Source organism: Oncorhynchus mykiss, chromosome 16, assembly GCF_057628025.1.
Source record: "Oncorhynchus mykiss isolate SJ-2025 chromosome 16, ASM5762802v1, whole genome shotgun sequence".
In the NCBI taxonomy this organism is placed as follows: domain Eukaryota; kingdom Metazoa; phylum Chordata; class Actinopteri; order Salmoniformes; family Salmonidae; genus Oncorhynchus; species Oncorhynchus mykiss.
This window is the reverse complement of record NC_143037.1, coordinates 50,600,001-50,614,181: the sequence shown is the minus strand read 5'-3', so window position 1 is coordinate 50,614,181 and position 14,181 is coordinate 50,600,001. Positions and strand designations below refer to the sequence as shown.

Sequence of the window (14,181 nt, the reverse complement as noted above, 5' to 3'; positions counted from 1 at the left end):
ATGGGTAGCACAGCACTGAGAGGAAGCTCAGGCAGGTAGTTAGATCCGGCAGATCCTGGCTGGCTGGCGGTTCTGGCAGATCCTGGCTGACTGGCAGATCTGGAAGAGTCTGGCTGACTGGCAGATCTGGAAGAGTCTGGCTGACTGGCAGATCTGGAAGAGTCTGGTCGACTGGCAGATCTGGAAGAGTCTGGTCGACTGGCAGATCTGGAAGAGTCTGGTCGACTGGCAGATCTGGAAGAGTCTGGTCGACTGGCAGATCTGGAAGAGTCTGGTCGACTGGCAGATCTGGAAGAGTCTGGTCGACTGGCAGATCTGGAAGAGTCTGGTCGACTGGCAGATCTGGAAGAGTCTGGTCGACTGGCAGATCTGGAAGAGTCTGGTCGACTGGCAGATCTGGAAGAGTCTGGTCGACTGGCAGATCTGGAAGAGTCTGGTCGACTGGCAGATCTGGAAGAGTCTGGTCGACTGGCAGATCTGGAAGAGTCTGGTCGACTGGCAGATCTGGAAGAGTCTGGTCGACTGGCAGATCTGGAAGAGTCTGGTCGACTGGCAGATCTGGAAGAGTCTGGTCGACTGGCAGATCTGGAAGAGTCTGGTCGACTGGCAGATCTGGAAGAGTCTGGTCGACTGGCAGATCTGGCTGCTCCATGCTGACTGGCTGCTCCACGATGACTGGCAGCTCTGGCTGCTCCATGCTGACTGGCTGCTCCATGCTGACTGGCAGCTCTGGCTGCTCCATGCTGACTGGCTGCTCCATGCTGACTGGCAGCTCTGGCTGCTCCATGCTGACTGGCTGCTCCATGCTGACTGGCGGCCCTGGCTGCTCCATGCTGACTGGCGGCCCTGGCTGCTCCATGCTGACTGGCGGCCCTGGCTGCTCCATGCTGACTGGCGGCCCTGGCTGCTCCATGCTGACTGGCGGCCCTGGCTGCTCCATGCTGACTGGCGGCCCTGGCGGCTCCTTGCAGACTAGCAGCTCTGGCGGCTCCTTGCAGACTAGCAGCTCTGGCGGCTCCTTGCAGACTGGCAGCTTTGGCGGCATCCTGCAGACAGGCAGCTCTGGCGGCTCCTTGCAGACTGGCAGCTCCCCGCAGACTGGCAGCTCTATGCAGACTGGCAGCTCCTTGCAGACTGGCAGCTCCTCGCAGACTGGCAGCTCCTTGCAGACTGGCAGCTCCTTGCAGACTGGCAGCTCCTTGCAGACTGGCAGTTCTGAACAGGCGGGAGACTCCGGCAGCGCTGTAGAGGAAGGCTCTAACAGCGCTAGACAGGCGGGAGACTCCGACAGCGCTGGAGAGGAGGAGGGCTCCGACAGCGCTGGACAGGCGAGGCGCACTGTAGGCCTGATGCGTGGTGCTGGCACTGGTGGTACTGGGCCGAGGACACGCACAGGAAGCCTTGTGCGGGGAGCTGCTACCGGAGGGCTGGGGTGTGGAGGTGGTACTGGAAAAACCGGACCGTGCAGGCGCACTGGAGCTCTTGAGCACCGAGCCTGCCCAACCTTACCTGGTTGAATGCTCACGGTCGCCCTGCCAGTGCGACGAGGTGGAATAGCCCGCACTGGGCTATGCAGGCGAACCGGAGACACCGAGCGCAAGGCTGGTGCCATGTAAGCCGGCCCAAGGAGACGCACTGGGGACCAGCTGCGTAGAGCCGGCTTCATGGCATTAGGCTCGACGCTCAATCTAGCCCGGCCAACACGCGGAGCTGGAATATACCGCACCGGGCTATGCACCCGCACTGGAGACACCGTGCGCACCACTGCATAACACGGTGCCTGTCCGGTCTCTCTAGCCCCCCGGTAAGCACAGGGAGTCTGCCCAGGTCTCCTACCTGGCGTAGCCATACTCCCTGTTAGCCCCCCCCCAAGAAATTTTTGGGGCTGCTTCTCAGGCTTCCATCCGCTACGTCGTGCTGCCTCCTCATATCTGCGCCTCTCCGCTTTCGCCGCCTCCAGTTCTTCTTTGGGGCGGCGATATTCTCCTGGCTGAGCCCAGGGTCCTCTTCCTTCTAATTCGTCCTCCCATGTCCATACCTCCTCTTTGGGCTGCTCCTTTGGGCGGCTACACTCCCCTGGTTTAGCCCAGGGTCCTCTCCCGTCGAGGATTTCCTCCCATGTCCAGAAATCCTTATTGCGCGTCTCCTCGCGCTGCTCCTGCCTGTTGACACGCTGCTTGGTCCTTTTGTGGTGGGTGATTCTGTAACGGTTTTCTAGGTGTGAAGGAGAGTCGGACCAAAATGCGGCGTGTAGATTGCGATCCATGTTTATTGTGACTATAGCAACATGAATCTAAATACAAACAGTGCAAAATAATAAACGTAATGAAAACCGAAACAGCCTAAACTGGTGCAAACTAACACTAAGGACAATCACCCACAAACACACAGTGAAACCCAGGCTACCTAAATATGGTTCCCAATCAGAGACAATGACTAACACCTGCCTCTGATTGAGAACCATATCAGGCCGGACATAGAAATAGACAAACAAGACATCCAACATAGAATGCCCACCCAGTTCACGTCCTGACCAACACTAAAACAAGGAAAACACACACGAACGATGGTCAGAACGTGACAATATTAATGCCCATGATTTTGGAATGAGATGTTCGACCAGTAAGTGTCCACATACTTTTAGTCATGTAGTGTATAATGGTCATTGGAAATAGTATAATGCACGATGGGCGCAAGTCCACATTATCACACTCACCAGTAAAATAATCAAATTCAGCAGGAAACAATGCTATTTTTGCAGCAGATTTGTCTTGATGGGTGACTTAGGTAGGAGAATGTAAAGCTGTGAAAGAAAATGATTCTTTAGGCCCATGGCCAAAATGTAGTCCTATAAAACATAACAGTCTACAATGGATCATGTTCATTTTGTTTGTAACACATCATTATTCAGTGTGAATTTCTCTCCTAACAAATAATTATTCAGAAAACTTGATTTACATAGTAGCCAAGGTTAGTGCGTTGTACAGTACAGTAGCATTGCTTCCATTCTTTGAAAGGCCGCCTGCTTGTAGGATGTCATGCCATTATGACTGGCAGACAGTAACTCCTCTCTCTGTTTAAACCCTCTCCTAATGATAAGCTGTTGGTTGGGAATGAGCTATGCTCATTTAGTATGTAAATTGCAAAAGCTATGGATGCATACATTTTCTCGTAGCCGTGTGTTGCTTACAAAAAAATGTTATTTTAATTTCCTTGTAACATTCATCCCAAACTCTTATTAGTTTTGTCCATAATACCATACATTCACAGTAAATTTAGTCTCCAGACAAATAGCATTTGCACACACCTAAGTGTTGGATGAAATGCCATCTGTATATTTGAATAGCAGGAATGAGGAGGCAATATGATTTGAATGAACAATAGGACCTTGAATAGCATGGGCCTAATGCATGATTGTATCTAAGTATGTCTACTCTGCACAGAATTTGCTACATTATCCATGTGGTATGATTGTGAAATGTAAGATGTAGTGTAACCAGGTAAAGCAATGGGCTTTACATGGTTACTTTCTTTGAATAATTCACATAATTATGGAATTCAAGTAGTATGATTGGGCGTTTACATTTTGTGCATTAGGCCCCATGGTTCTCTTTGTGGATATGGAAATATTGATGTCAAGTGTAAAGTTATGGGAGACGGACATATAATCGACAGTTAATAACAAGTTGTGTGTAATTGAAGCCAATTCCCAGATAGGCTACCTCTACAGACAGTGTTATTGTAATTTAGAAAGTCCGCTTCAAAACAATGAGGGTGAATGACAGTGATTTGACTGTGCTCCCATGCCCTTTGAAACTGTGGAGAGAGTAAGATGAGGCAGGGATCAGGCCAGGGAAGCATTTGATATACAACCCAGCTGTAATTGCACTACAGAACAAGTTGTATTTCCTTTGTTTCTCATCCACTGGCATTTGGGCCTGTGTGAGAGTGTTGTACCACTTTAGCTTGCAGTTTGGACCACTGAAACAGTGGACAGTGTTGTTCTAGGCAGTCTTGCCATTGTGTCCTTTTTAGGATAACAGAAATGGGCTTTACCTTTGTCCAAAGATGGATTGTTGTTGTACTGTTGTGATATTACCTGGTGAGGTGGGTTGTACCATAACGGCACCACCGTTGTCTTCTGAAACCGGGCCAATTCATCATGGTCTCTGACAAAGTTCTGATTCCTCAGGTCTCACAAGGAGCAAAAGGAGCACGCATGCACTTACACACATCTTTCTCTTTTTGCAGATGAACATGGACATTTGAAAATATACCTGCCCAAAAAGCTGCTAGAATGTCTACCAAAATGCTCGTCGCTGCCAAAGGAGAGACACAGGTGGAACACCAATGAGGTATGAGCCCTTCTTCTCCTCGCGGTTATCGTTGCAAATGTTTCTGATACAATGTAAAAACACATGATGTTAAATCTTAAGGGTAGGTAGCATAAATGTAACCACATGTAACATATGGATTTGCATTAGTATACGCATCAAAAGTCCCAATGAAAAATTACAGCAAATGTGTCTATTTCTTATTACATCAAACCTATCAGAATCCCAAAGTCATATTTTTGCGGCATGTGACATAATATAGAGGACCCGGCAAGCATGCCAGAGCGTACAAACCCTACCGTTACGTTGGTTTACACTGAGCTGCACTGGGGTCGGAAAGTAATCTTGGTTACATTAAGACACTGTGGAGCCGGCATGAGATATAGGTTAGAAAACGTACCTCACTGCAAGGATGGGATATGCCACAACTCCAAATTGTACCTTTGTCCACACTAAGGATGTGACAAATGGAATAATGTTCTTAACGTTTAAACAGCATATTTTTTTTGTTGTTGCAATTTTCCATTAAAACGATAAGAAACATTTTCCACATGAATTCATAATGCAGCTGCGCTGCTTCCTGCAACAGTTCGGGTCTCACGGTGCTTCCCTTTCAGATGGTTAGCATTGCACCTGTACTACCATTACTGTATCTCAATTCCACCTCGCAAAGTTTGCATTTCCTTGTCATTTAACTTTTTAAAGTATTGCCGTACAGGACTTTGCTGCTGTCGCTTGCCTTTCTCTGACATTAATGACGACGATGTAGTGGTGGAGAGTTGCATCCAAAATAATTTATTCCTCTTGACTCCCGGTGTCGACTCCCATTTCTGAGTGTCAAGATTCCATTCTGCAAGGAATCGACACCTAAGATTCAGTATTTTTGGAATTGAGAAGACTGATTGGTTGGCGTACTTCGGAGACACTTGCGTCTTTCATAGTGAGCTAGCGAGGAACAGAGAGAGAGGGTATGGGCACAGTATAGGCAAGTCGGCCACAAAGGCATTCAGTCAGAAATGTGTACTAGGCCTATTGAAAAGCAATCAAAAGCTGTATCTCGCAATGGAATGGTGTATCTCGTAATTTCTTGGCTTGCAATGTCTCGCAACTTTAGTAAAGGAGGGCCTATCATCAATGAATAGGCTAGGATGTTCTACACGCAACAGATACAAGACTGAAAATAGTGAAATTTGGGGTGTAATCATTAGTCCAAACAGTTGTTTTGCAACCAAAACAAGAGTTTCTATTGGACAAATTCAGGTAAGTCCCTTCCTGTTTCATTGCATTTGCTTCTGTTTAAGAAATGTTTTGTAACAGAATAAGCGTATTGAATACACCCTAAGCGACACAACGGAAGGGGAGAAAGGAGTGGGCAGGCAGAAAAAACCTGGTGTGCATATGCCTTGCAAATTCACCAAAGTAGATTAAAGTTTGTCTCTTCCTCTGGTTTTATTTAATTTAAACAACTTTCCCCAGGCCTTTATAGCCTGTCGACTAGTTAGGCTATAACACAGAAAATAATATGTTTTGTGATAACTGCACTGTGATTAACATTTTGTGGCAGAATTGTTTTTCTTTTTCGGGATTTTTTTTAACATTAAGGATCCCAATTTCGTTTAAACAGTTTAACGTTTAAAGTTCACAAACCTAATCCACACTGCGCCATCGAGAAGATTGTAATGCTACTATTTTTCCTGGAAAACTGCCCTTTTCGTCCTCATGCTATCTAGCAGTAGTCACAGCAGCTGTTATGGAATGGCACGTCACGTTGAACAAAAAATAAGCTGATTGACTGACACTGCCATTCCAAAGTGGCTGTGTTGGCTACTGCTAGCTAGTATGAGGGTGAAAAGTTCAGTTTTCTGGAAAAACTAGCAGTATTTCAATCTTCTCGATGTATCAGTGTGGATAAAGGTAAAAGTTGGAGTACAGTGGCACATCCCATCCTTGCATTGAGGTATATTTTCCGACCCATATCACGTGCCGACTCCACAGTGTCTTAATGTAACCATGATTGTGTTCCGACCCCAGTGCAGCTCATTGTAAACAAGCGTAATGGTAGGGTCAGTATCTTCTGGCAAGCCAGCCTATTCCATATAATGTAAACTCCATCAAAAATAACTTCAAATGTACAACTTCAAATTTAACCAAATCGTTTGCACTCATGACTGCTGTTTATTTATTTTTATTCCGATCTTGTCTAATCGCTGCAACTCCCCAACAAGCTCGGGAGAGGCGAAAGTCAAGTCATGCGTCCTCTGAAACATGATTCGCCAAACCACGCTTCTTAACTGCTTAACTGCCTGCTTACCGGAAGCCAGCCGCACCAATGTGTCGGAGGAAACACCGTTCAACTGACGACCAAGGTCAGCCTGCAGGCACCCGGCCCGCCACAAGTAGTCACTAGAGCGCGATGAACCAAGTAAAGACCCCCTGGCAAAACCCTCCCCTAACCTAGACGACGCTGGGCCAATTGTGCACCACCCTATGGGACTCCCGGTCACGGCCAGTTGTGACACAGCCTGGGATCAAACCCGGGTCTGTAGTGACGCCTCAAGCACCACCTCAATGCAGTCCTCAGACCACTGCGCCACTCACCTTAGACCGCTGGCGACTGGTTTTAATTTAAAAAATGTGCCAACTTAAAAGCAAAAATTACAAAGTTACAAATTGTCTTGCAAGGTTGCTAGCCAACTAGCCTGTGAGTGTTAGCCCTACTAGCGTGGTAACGTTAGACCTACCAGCCTGTTAACTTTATGTGACTGCATGAGTTGCTATCAAGACCTAGTTTACAGTTACATAAAGTAATCCAAAGTTTTAGAAATACATGACACCATCTAACCAGTTATCAAATAATGTTACTAGCTAGCAGGCTAAAATAACAAACTAGCCTAGCTAGCCAACCACCATGGTTGACATAGCTAAGTAGTAAACCAGCAGATAAACCAGCAAAGGCAGGAATCCACAGAACACAAAATAAGCCAGCAGATATAAAGTAGAGAGAGTGGAGACTTACCGATTGACGACTGAGTTGGCTACCAAAGAAAAGCCAAGAAGGCACTTTACAGGGAGAGGCCGTTTCACCAGCCGAGGGAGAGTCAGCTAATCCAATAGCGAGCTTGCTAACATGGAGTAGATTCTCCATATGACGTTGAGAAATAGTAATTGTGGGTAGTTTAGAAGATATCCGGAAATAAGTTAATAAATATGTAAAAACCCCAAAACATAACTATGTTTGTAGTTATAGATAACCAGATTGTGACTACAACTAAGTTACTAAGTGTTTGACCACACTATGTTGTTACTTTGGTGAGTAAAAACTCATGCTTCCTACCCTTTAACATCAGACACAAAATCTGTCATTCTTCAGGCCTATATTTGCGCATGCATGGTAAATTCTTGAATTTACATTTTTTTTACTCACATTTTTATAATTCAATTTAACTTCAGCTTTACTGTTTTAAATTAGTTAGCAAAGGAACAATTAACCCCCCAAAATTGCATTGTTAAATGTGTAGAATCACATGCTTATATTTATTTAGGTTCCAACATCAACACCGCTTTTGCAGCTGATAGAATTATATTCACTAGATTTTCAACTTAATTTGTTCCTGTTGCTTAGCTTCCCATTTCCAGTTTTTTTGTTTGGCCCTCCAGTCTAGCGGCCAATAGTAAGACATAGAGGAAAAATGTATGATAAAAAATGTAGCATGTCACAGAACACAAACATTTTAACAGTTAAGCTTGTGATTTTCATAATGTACATGCCCAGAGCCCTGTATTCCTAAAGCACATTAGCATTCATTTTGAAGCCACTGTAAAATATTAATTGTCTTAATTTGTCTAGAGGCTCTGTACTGTTTGGCTGCTGTAGAAAGGAATTTGGAGAGCATGATGTTCTCGGCAGATTCTAATTGAAGGTTTCTTCTGCATTGTGAGCACAGTGTCATTGAGCTCCTTAAGGATAGTATGACCTTTGACCATACCATTGATGCTCACTGGCTGAAAAAAGCACTCAACCTACACACATAAGAACCTGCAACAGTCAATTTCCACGTACACTACATGGGCAAAAGTAGGCTCCTCAAACATTTCATTCCAAAATCATGGACATTAATATGGAGTTGGTCCCCCCTTTGTTGCTATAACAGCAAAGGCTTTCCACTACATTTTGGAACATTGCTGCGGGGACTTTCTTCCATTCAGCTACAGGAGCATTAGTGGTAGGTCGGGCACTGATGTTTGGCGATTAGGCCTGGCTCGCAGTCGGCGTTCCAATTCATCCCAAAGGTGTTTGATGGGGTTGCGGTCAGGGCTTTGTGCAGGCCAGTCAAGCTCTTCCACACCAATCTCGACAAACCATTTCTGTATGGACCTCGCATTTTGCACTGGGGCATTGTCATGCTGAAACAGGAAAGGCCTTCCCCAAACTGTTGCCACAAAGTTGGAAGCACAGAATCGTCTAGAATGACATTGAATGCTGTAGCACTAAGATTTCCCTTCACTGGAACTAAGGGGCCTAGCCCGAACCATGAGAAACAGCCCCAGACTATTATTCCTCCTCCACCAAACCTTACAGTTGGCACTATGGATTGCGGCAGGTAGTGTTCTCCTGGCATCCGCCAAACCCAGATTTGACCGTCAGACTGCCAGATTCATCACTCCAGAGAACGCTTTTCCACTGCTCCAGAGTCCAATGGAGGCGAGCGGGTGTGGCTGAAATAACTGAATCCACTAATTTGAAGGTGTCCACATACTTTTGTAGTGTAGCGTATCCATGTAGTGTATGTATCCGTGGAATAATAGCTGGATCAAGTTGGATGTGTCTTATCCCTGAGCTCATGTTTATTTTTACACTATCCATTCTTAATTAAAGGAATCCCTGTTTAGCCTAAACCATAAATGTAACTGTCGATCACACGAGTTCCTGTTCAGTAGGGCTGCATATTCCACAACGTATTCATCCAGCATTATGTAGAACTCATAATTTCAACATAACAAAGTATTTAACATAGGCTGCATAAGAGCCTGGAGGTGTTTCACATTTCATATATTGTATCACACCAATAAGAAAAGATAACAATTCGTTTAGCTTTCTGTCGCGGAAAATGAAAGTGCAAAATGTTATTATTTGTATGCCGTGTGAAAAGAAATCACAGAAGCCATTTGTCCTTGACCTATAGGCCAGCTATTTTACATTATTTCATTTATTTCCAGTGCAGTCACTTTAAAATGTTATGCAAGTGAGAGTGTATTGCTTGATCTTCACATTTTATTTGTCATGATCTGTTTTTGTTGTATGGATTGTCTCTCTTGTCTTCATATGTGGAGACTAGCAGGGAGACTGGAACTAAACATTATTTAGTTTGCTGCCTGAAGCTGGAGGGATTTTGAATGATTGCAATTGCAGAAGTTTCTCTAAGGAAATTCAAAAGCTGCTGCCTGGGAAGGCATCGCTGAATTCTTAATACAATTGATCCTAATGAAGCAAACGTTGTGGTTTGAACACATTAACCGACAGGCAGCGGAATCGTCAGAGGAGCCAAGGAAAAGAAAAGCAGCACTGTTTTATTTGTATAATTCTTAAGTTATTAGCTAACACTGTTTCTTTCCCCTTTCATTAATTATATTTTAAGTCTGTAACTTTTTAAAAGAAAATAGTGTGGAGCAAAGTGATTGGTTGAGAGACCTTCTGATGGTCTCAGCCCCACTGTCATAGCTCATCTGTCAGTCCCACATCAACTCAGGTCCGCCAAGCCTCTGGAGTGACAAATAGTCAACCATCTTCTCTTAAAGGTGCATTTTTGAAATAGAAAGGCATTTTGATCCTTCAACAGTGAAGTGATGTAGTGACAAGTCTTTGTGCTTGAATATGCTGTATAAAGAATGCATGTCAATGCCAAGATAGAGACAGAGAGGGAAGGAAGCAGTTTTTGGTATTTCAGTCAAGCTTCAAGATTTGAGAGAATTTGTCAGAATTTTCTCACCGCTTTCCCTTGAGGTGCAGATCAGTTCAGATCAATGATCCTATGGCTTTATTGAAATTCGATATTGAGATAATTAGTTGTTAATGAGTGAATTAATCGAATTATATGCGCAAAGATTTGATCAAAGTCACTGCCACTAATAATGACAAGGAATTAAAGCAATGTGCAAAACCCAGCCACCCGTACTTTTGATTAACAAATTTGGGCCAGAAATACTGTCGTCATTGGTTTTCTAATCGAGTGAAAAACAAGTGGAAGCGTCAGAGCAAACATGATGGTAAATTATTAATGTGATCCGTACCTCAAGACAAAATATGGGTGGTGTTGAAATTAGTGATGTCACTTTTATTTACATCAGAAGTCCTTACTTCTAATGTCTTTGTTGCTGTATGAGATGATTTGTTTTGTATTAGCCTAACCCCTTTTGGAGTAACCTAATTGTTGCAGTGCTGATTTGAATAGGTCTACACATGAATTAACATACACAATATAATCTCTGTATTAGACATTATCTCGATTTATCATTCTCTCAGTCTGCCTCACTTTTGTTTCCTTGCCATGTTATGAACAAGTATAAAATAATCCGCTAGCATGTTTTCTAATTGAGGCTACTGTTTTAGCTTGCTTCTCCTGTCTGACCTGCAGAGTTCTCCTAGCAGTCTAAACGAATTAATGGATTTTGAAATTGCTTTAATCAATGCAAGCACATTTAATTAACAGACACAGTTGTGTTTCTGATGTTACTTTAAGAGAGCACAATATATTGCCATGTTTGTTATAGTATTAATGTGATAGGTACGGTACCTCATGTCAGGTTTTCCAATACCACAAGCAAAGAGAGCATCATACCTAATTATGTTGCACGTTGTGTGTTAGGAGAGCACTACTTTCCAGGGTTGAGAAGATGGAGGGAGATAGGCAACCTTCCCTAAAATCAAGGGCGTTTCTCTTTCATGTGCGCCGTGCGAAGGGAACCAGCGTCTCTGTCTCTTTCTGTGCTGTGGCTCGTTGGTGGAAGGCGGGGAGGGAGGGGATTACAGTCTCTTGTCGGCAGCAATTGTGTGACTCTTAGCGAAAGTGACACCTCATCAATTCTCTGCATATTTCTGGCGCTGGTTCAGCATGCCTAATGCCACCTTGTTGTTTTTCTCCTCCTCTGATTAAACTCTCAACATTTTGGGCACTATGATAGAGAGAGCCTTTGATGACCACCTCAGCTTGAATGCAGGTTTGCTCACATCTAAACGCTTTCCTTAAACCTAACCTATCCTGATGTGTGCAGCTATTATCATACTGGTTTAAAGATGTCTGTCTCAACCCTGTATGAATTTAAAGGCCTCATCCCTCATAGGTAGGTTGGAAAGGTCTTGGCTTCTACCTTGTTGCTGAATAAGTGTTTGTCATCCCTCTAGAGGGGAATGAGATTCTCCCCTCCTGCCCCTCCAAATGTGTATCAGAATGGAGCGAGGGTGTGAAGGCAGTTAGTGCCGAGCTATTCATTTTTATCTAACGTTTATGGGGAGAAGGTATGAAGGAATACATTTCAAGCATTTACTGGAAAATTAGATAAACCAATCTGATAAAAATGCGAGGGAAGGAAGGCAGGAAGAGGGCGGAGGAAGGGGGCAGACTCATCCTCTCTCAGAGCCAGTGATAGGCATGCACGCTGCGCTCAGCTTTTAAATTGTCAAAGTGAGATTAAGAGGAAATATGGGGCAAAGCTTGACAATTTAACCACAGCGGAAATAAAGGGAGGTATGTTTCCTCTTAGGGAGGGCATGCCAGAAATCAGTGTTTTCTCAAGGAGGGAAATATTTGACTTGTATAATTTGTGAATCCTTCACAAAGAAAAGGAAGTTTTGCACCTCAGGTTCGACTAATGCTGCAGAGAATTACAAATATTACATATCTAGTCTCTTATTGCAGTTTACATACATTGCATTACATGACATTGATTTACATAAAGTATACTTTAATAACCCCTAAGACTAAAGCTATTACCATAGTTTGTTTCACACAGAGCCACACCCCTTCTTGTTGTCGAATCATGTATCATTTTGTGTTATTGCTCTTCCAGTCAGCACCCTGCCTCCTAATGCTTACTGAGATGAGTCTAGGCCCAGGAGAAACAAATCCTCACCAGAATTCCTCTCAGGTTCACAACCAACTGCTTGCTATTGTCTGCTGGCTGCTCTGGCAGCCATGACCTCTATTTGGCCGGACATTCCTGTTGAGATTAAAATATTTTTAAAGAAGGACACCTCACACAGAAAGGGCTTAAAGCTTCTATCCCTTCCCAGATCAAACAGAACCGCCTCCATGTTTAGGTTACCTCAGCATGGGAAGGTAGGAGGACTGGAGATGTGTGGCAGAATTGCAATGCCACGTAGCAGTGCTATTTTTCAAATGCATCTCTTGCTCTTTGGCTCTCGTTGGAACTCTGGGTCCTAAGTCTGGGCCTGGTATTCATCCAATGGTAAATTAAGTGGACTGGTCTCCAAAATAGTTTGTTAAATACCCACCAATCTGTATACATTTAAGCCAATTAGGGTTACTTTGGATGAATGCCTCTGTTTGTGAGATATCAGAATGCATTAGAAAACATGTCGCAATCAGACTTGCCATATCGAGGGGAATAATGTCTGATCCTCAGTCAAAAAGAGTCTTGAAAAAAAAAAGCGCTGGTCCACAGCAGCAGGAAGCCCAGGCGAGAGGGGACAGGGGACCTAAGCTGGTGTGACACCCTCAGTCCTTAATGAATGCCACACAGCAGCACTCTGAGAACTGCACTGTGAGGCACAGTGAGCAAAGCCTCCCCCATAGCTGCCCCATAGCTGCCTGCTGCCTCTAAACTGGTGCTGAACCCAGAGAGACAAGACAGCATCAGCTCAGGCCTCAGTCGGCCTGCTACACATTGAATGCCCCTGTCATCAGTAATAATCCTCTAGTGCCTGCCGCTAACTCTGGCAGTGGCACGGCATGGTGCCTGCATGCAATATGCCTCCACTCAGGACAGCACCTAGCCAGAGCCTCACTGGAGACTGGACACACTCAGTGGACACACTCACTATACTTCTGGGCAGTGGGTGAATCAGACCGACTGGGAGGGAGGGCCAGGGAGGCAGCTAGCCTAGCGATTCAGTGCTGGTCAGACTCAGAAGAACCACAGCTAATGAGTCATGAAATGCATACGACTGAGGAAGGGAGGTAATCTTGGGAGTCGATCACTGACAGTAGGAGATAGGCAGCGATAATGATGAGGACAATTGGATACAGTGGTGTAATCATTCAGAACCTTATCTCTGGCTGGAACGTCATGTCTGTTAACCCTTTCCAAGGCATTTGTTTGCTACAACTTCCCGCTATTAGTATTTGAGAATCCAAGGCACAATCTTTCAAAGAGAGCTGCAGGAGATTGCTTCAATCAGATACAGTTTTCATCATTCCTCTGTTCTTTTGTAATGGTAATGATTACTTTTGCGTTTTTATTGAACAAAATATGAAAGGATTACAATGGCAGTAGAGCTTAGCAGGCGTCTCTCCTTGTTCTCTCCTTTCAAAACAAACTAGCTACCAATGTCATGTTGTTTCCGTTTGATCCAGAAGAAGTTTATTGTATCATTAACGAATCACCAATTTTTTAATACCTTGCGGAAAGCTAAATGAGGTTCATTTACATGATGTCCTTCCTGTAGCCCTGGATAATCAGCTCTGTGAGGTGTGTGTTCTTCCCAGAACCTTTTTACTGTGGCTTGCAGCTTCTCTAGTGCTGCTGCCTACTGCTGAGGCTGGTGAATCCCCCTCTGAATATCCTGACCTCATTACAACATTGGCTGGATTAAAGCTTTCTCCGATGGATT

General features: G+C 44.5%; 1 protein-coding gene across 5 annotated transcripts in view; it reads left to right on the top strand.

Moving 5' to 3' along the window:
- LOC110492148 (calmodulin-binding transcription activator 1) overlaps window positions 1-14,181 on the top strand; it is a 498,493-nt gene that overhangs the window by 18,175 nt on the left and 466,137 nt on the right. For all 5 annotated transcript variants that reach the window (XM_090203128.1, XM_090203126.1, XM_090203127.1 and 2 more), the window contains one exon: window positions 4,252-4,355. In XM_090203128.1, the coding sequence (XP_090059254.1) occupies window positions 4,252-4,355 (104 nt within the window). The remainder of the gene's footprint in view (window positions 1-4,251; window positions 4,356-14,181) is intronic.